This window comes from Asparagus officinalis, chromosome 1 (genome assembly GCF_001876935.1).
Source record: "Asparagus officinalis chromosome 1, Aspof.V1, whole genome shotgun sequence".
Lineage (NCBI taxonomy): Eukaryota > Viridiplantae > Streptophyta > Magnoliopsida > Asparagales > Asparagaceae > Asparagus > Asparagus officinalis.
Genome location: NC_033794.1, coordinates 44,599,217 through 44,604,320, shown reverse-complemented (window position 1 = coordinate 44,604,320; position 5,104 = coordinate 44,599,217). Strand labels below are relative to the sequence as shown.

The 5,104-nt window shown below is 36.1% G+C and overlaps 1 protein-coding gene across 1 annotated transcript in view; it reads left to right on the top strand.

Moving 5' to 3' along the window:
* Positions 1-3,617, top strand: part of LOC109823477 (protein SPA1-RELATED 3-like) — a 21,511-nt gene extending 17,894 nt beyond the window's left edge. The window contains 7 exon segments of the mRNA XM_020389761.1: positions 1-878; positions 1,319-1,465; positions 1,594-1,659; positions 1,661-1,699; positions 1,701-1,910; positions 2,934-2,993; positions 3,180-3,617. The exon segment at positions 1-878 is cut by the window's left edge and continues 12 nt beyond it. Of these exon segments, the coding sequence (XP_020245350.1) occupies positions 1-878; positions 1,319-1,465; positions 1,594-1,659; positions 1,661-1,699; positions 1,701-1,910; positions 2,934-2,993; positions 3,180-3,368 (1,589 nt within the window). The 3' untranslated portion in view covers positions 3,369-3,617.

Sequence of the window (5,104 nt, the reverse complement as noted above, 5' to 3'; positions counted from 1 at the left end):
AAATAAAGTTAAGGGAAGAGATCAAAGATCAGGAATTACTACTGGAATTTCTCCTGCAAATACAAGAGAGAAAGCTAGAAACTGCTGATAAGTTGCAGAATACCATTTCCTTTCTCTCCGATGATATCAAAGTTGTTAACCAGAAGTTGAAAGGATGTTCATATTCAGAATTTAACAAAGGTGACAATCAATCTTCTTGTTATCCAGCTACCAATGAGGATTCAGCTTGCGCAAGCTCTAGAAAGCGTTTAAAGACAGGACACTGGAATAACATTGAAGAACTTACTGAGAGACATGCTGAAGGTCCTAGCTCAGGGGCACAGGCAGAAGTTCAGGACAAAATTCTTTCAAAAAGTTCTAAATTGATGAAAAACTTTAAAAAGCTAGAGGCAGCTTATCTATCTTTGAGAGGTAGGCTTGTGAAACCAACAGGAAAATTACTCAATAGAAAGCTTCCAATTGTTAAAACTGGTGGAGGGTCAACTATAAAAACTGAGGGTAGTTCAGTTGGTGAATTTTCTTCGAAGGACGGAAATGATGGAGGTAAGAGCGAGTGGATTGATCCCTTCCTTGACAACTTGTGCAGATATCTATCTTTCAGCAAGTTAAAAGTGCGGGCAGACCTGAAGCAGGGGGATCTATTAAATTCATCAAATTTAATATGTTGCTTGGCCTTTGATCGTGATAAAGATTTTTTTGCCACTTCTGGTGTAAATAGGAAAATTAAGATATTTGAATTTGACATGCTTCTTGATAATGAACATGACATCCATTATCCGGTAGCAGAAATGGCCAGTAGATCGAAACTTAGCAGTATTTGCTGGAACAGTTACATCAAGAGCCAGATTGCTTCAAGTGACTTTGAAGGGGTTGTGCAGGTAAATTTTTATATTTTCATCCTATTGAGATTATCTATGATTCTTAAGGCTATTTAAATTTTCGGTAAATTATGCGAAACCCCATTCATCTATATTCTCTTTTCCAAGAAATCCCTTCATCTATGTCCATTAATGAAATTATGAATCTATACACTCTGTAAACGTTTACACTCAGATAGACATCTTCACAAACATATGCACTTCAAAATCCATAGCTTTTAGGAGCTGTAAAGTCAGTTCTTGGATAAAATAATGTAAAATCTAATCTTATTGTTAACCTAGAATTCTACATGCTGGTGTCTGAAGAACCAAGTACAGCACAAAACTAGCAGTTTCTTTAATCATCACAGATTAGGGAGTTTTTTGTTGAACTTTTTATGTGATGGGTTTCTTGAAATTTACCCTTATATTTGTATGCTAAATAGTACTTCCTGTTTTAGATATGGGATGTAGCAAGAAGCCAAGCTGTTGTGGAAATGAAGGAGCATGAGAGGCGAGTATGGTCTGTTGACTTCTCACTCTCAGATCCAACAAAATTGGCTAGTGGAAGCGATGATGGTACTGTAAAGCTGTGGAATATCAATCAGGCAATGCTATTCTTGCACTTGGTGTATGTCAGCTTTGAAACTATATGAACTGCTGCAACTATCTGCATTAAGTTATTCATATGTCATATGTTAACAAGTTTATTGTATCCTGGGTTTTATAATTGCAGAGAGCAAGCATCAGTTCTATCAGAACGAAAGCAAATGTGTGCGCCGTTCAATTCCCACCTGATTGCTGCTTCAGGTTGCTTGACCTGTTGTTCAGCAGACCATAACCATCTATTGTTATGACCTACGTAACCTTAGAGTGCCCTTGTGTACGTTGGTCGGTCATTCAAAGACCGTGAGCTATGTGAAGTTTGTGGATCCAACCACTCTTGTTTCAGCATCCACCGATAACTCACTGAAGCTTTGGGATTTGTCGGGTAGTGCTTCGAGGGTACTGGATAACCCTCTTCAGACCTTCACAGGGCATACAAATATAAAGGTATACTCTCTTTGCTCAGGCCTATTTTCTTGGTAGTTTTTTTTTAGGGTAAGTTGCAGATAATCCTAATCATCTAGACCTTCATGTGTACTAAACCTCCATCAACTCTTTTACTAGCACATAGTTCCCCTCAATTAATCTGAGGAAGAGGGGTGTTAAGTCTAGTAAATGAGTTGAGAGGGCTTTAGTGCAACTGAAGGTATAGACGAGAGGGGTTATCTCATATGTGCTATTTACACTTTTTATTAGGGGTTTTATATGGAAACCATCTTTAAAAAAGGATTGTAATACAGGAACCACCTTCAATTGTTTAATTTATGCAGGAACCACCTTAAAAGTATATTTCATTTCAATCAACCACAAAGACCCATTTTCTATTGACTTTTTTATCAAAATTCCTTAACTACCACCGTGTTCACTCCCCCCCTAGTAATCAGGCCATACATCTAGAGGTAGAAGAAGAGGGAGAGTGGAGAACAAGAAAGGGGGAGCCCTAAATCTTGGGGTTGTAAGGGTATTAAATGAATTTTGATAAAATAGTGAACATGAAATGAGTTTTGGTGGTTGTTTGAAACAAAATATACTTTTAAGGTGGTTCTTGTATGAATTAAACGATAAAGGTGGTTCCTGTATTACGCTCCTATTTTAAAGGTGGTTCCATATAAAAACCCTTTTTATTATGATGGTCATATCAATTCAATAGTTCATAATGGCAGAAAAATTTAAGTGTTATGCTGTCCATTGATGTGTATTTTTTAATGTTCCATATAAAAACCCTTTTTCTAATGATGGTCATATCAATTCAATAGTTCATAATGGCAGAAAAGGTTCAGTGTTAAGTTGTCCATTGATGTGTATTTTTTAATGTTTGATCTTCTAAAATGGTCCCAACAGCAACGATGAGAATTTTCATTCCCTCTTCCTCTCCTTCTACTTCCTATTTTGCATTTCTGTCATTATATTTAGATTTGAGTCGAGTTTATTTCAATCTCTCTTGTTCTAATTATTTATTGTTCCTTACAGAATTTTGTTGGCTTATCTATTTCCGATGGTTATATCGCTACAGGCTCAGAAACAAATGAGGTAAGCATTTATGTTTCAAACTATGCACTCAGTTTAAAATGGATGATTGGGAATCTTTACTATTGACTGATGCTTGCTATTAGATTAATTGCATGATGGCTCGTGAAACACGGTTCTATAGAAATCCGATGCACCTTCATTTTGGATGCCAACCAATTTTTATTTTTATTTTACATTTTGATTCAGGTTTTTGTCTATCACAAAGCATTTCCAATGCCGGTTCTATCATACAAATTCAACAGCACAGACCCAATTTCAGGCCGAGAAGCCGATGATGCCTCCCAATTCATCTCTTCTGTCTGCTGGCGAGGCCAATCTTCTGCTTTGGTTGCAGCAAATTCAAGTGGAAACATTAAAATATTGGATATGGTTTAATTCCATTGTTACCAATGATTACAGTTGTGGCTCAAAGGTAAATTTGTAAACTAACAATGTCATAGCCTGATATGTGATGGTGGTTCTAAATGTAGGATAAGGCGTTAACTTATGTATCATAGAAAAGAAACGAGAGTTAGAAACAAAGAGATTGTATAGATCATCGAAACTGGTAAAAAGGTAAATTACATGATTTTTTTCCTTAAAACAGTTCTTTTGCATTTGCATATAATATGAAATTCATTTTTTTGGGTATCGTTTTCTGGCAGCTCTGTTTTTAAGCTAGGGGTTGGTGCCTTATGAGAACATAAGAATATGATATTGAAGTTTGCAGGCTGTGCTATCATCCATAGATTAAAATAATGGTAAAAAAAAACTTTGGTCATGATCAGGCCACCAACCATTTGCATCAGTTTTGCTGCTGGCCTTTTCATTGCCTATTTAATGACAGTAAATGAAGACTTGACACGTTCTCTTTTTCTTGTTAAATTTTCTTTTTCTTCACTTTCTTGTTTCATCAGAATGTTATGAACTTCTCCTTTCATTTGTTGTTGATTAGACTTGAACAAATTCGGTGTGGAAAAATTGTAGGTCAATGAAACCCTTATCAGAATTATTTGTTAGATAGAGACTGCACGAACGTCAACAGTAATAAAACCATTATCTGAAAATTATATGTTTTTAATTTAGTTATGTTAAGGAGTTATCTACCCCGTTAAGTAATAATCATCATAAAAGAAAGATTACATGTTTGAAATTATTATTCTAATTATACAGTTATTTGTGAAAGTTGTGGGTATAAGCGTAAATGATGCAGAGTGTCATGATCTACTGATATGAGAATGATATCAATTGCAACCAGAAATTATCAAGAAAAACCCAGCGTTATGAAAAATTCACGTTATCCCCCATTTATCAATCCCACTGAGGCGAAAAGTGAAAAATGAGGTGAAAGTACTCTCGTGAAAAGTTGAGATGACAACTAAAGTGTATGTGACAGATTTGGTCACCTCACTACCAAGTTCAATGAAAGAACTTGGTACCAATATTCTCCATATATATATATATATATATATAGGGTAAGGTTCTAATAAAAACCTCCTTAGCCTAAAAACTAAAAACCATAACTAAAAACCTATCCTAACCATCCAATCTATCTCATGCAATGGCCTACATTTCGATGGCAGAATTGAATGCATTTATTTCTTACTCTCTTTAATGCCTGTCATAATTACAAAGAAAACCTTATCTAGTTGACTTTAATCTCTAATCTCAGCCATTGGATGAGATAGATCCAACGACCATAACTAAAAACCTATCCTAACCATCCAATCTATCTCATACAATGGCCTACATTTCGATGGTAGAATTGAATGCATTTATTTCTTACTCTCTTTAATGCCTGTCATAATTACAAAGAAAACCTTATCTAGTTTAAGGCACACGCTAATGCAGTTGATGCTAATCAAACCTTTTAATTGCAACCTCAGCAACAGCAGCAGCAACAACAAGCACCACAACAAGCTCGTGAAGACCAATAAACGAGACTGAGACGATAAACTCGGTGAAGCACTCTGGGCTTATCGCACCACCATACGCACACCTACAGGAGCCACCCCGTATTCATTAGTATACGGATGTGAAGCTGTGCTACCATTGGAGATTCAAATCTCATCCCTTCGGATCGCCCTCGCAACCGAGATGACGACAGAAGAACACCATCAGAAACGTCTCGA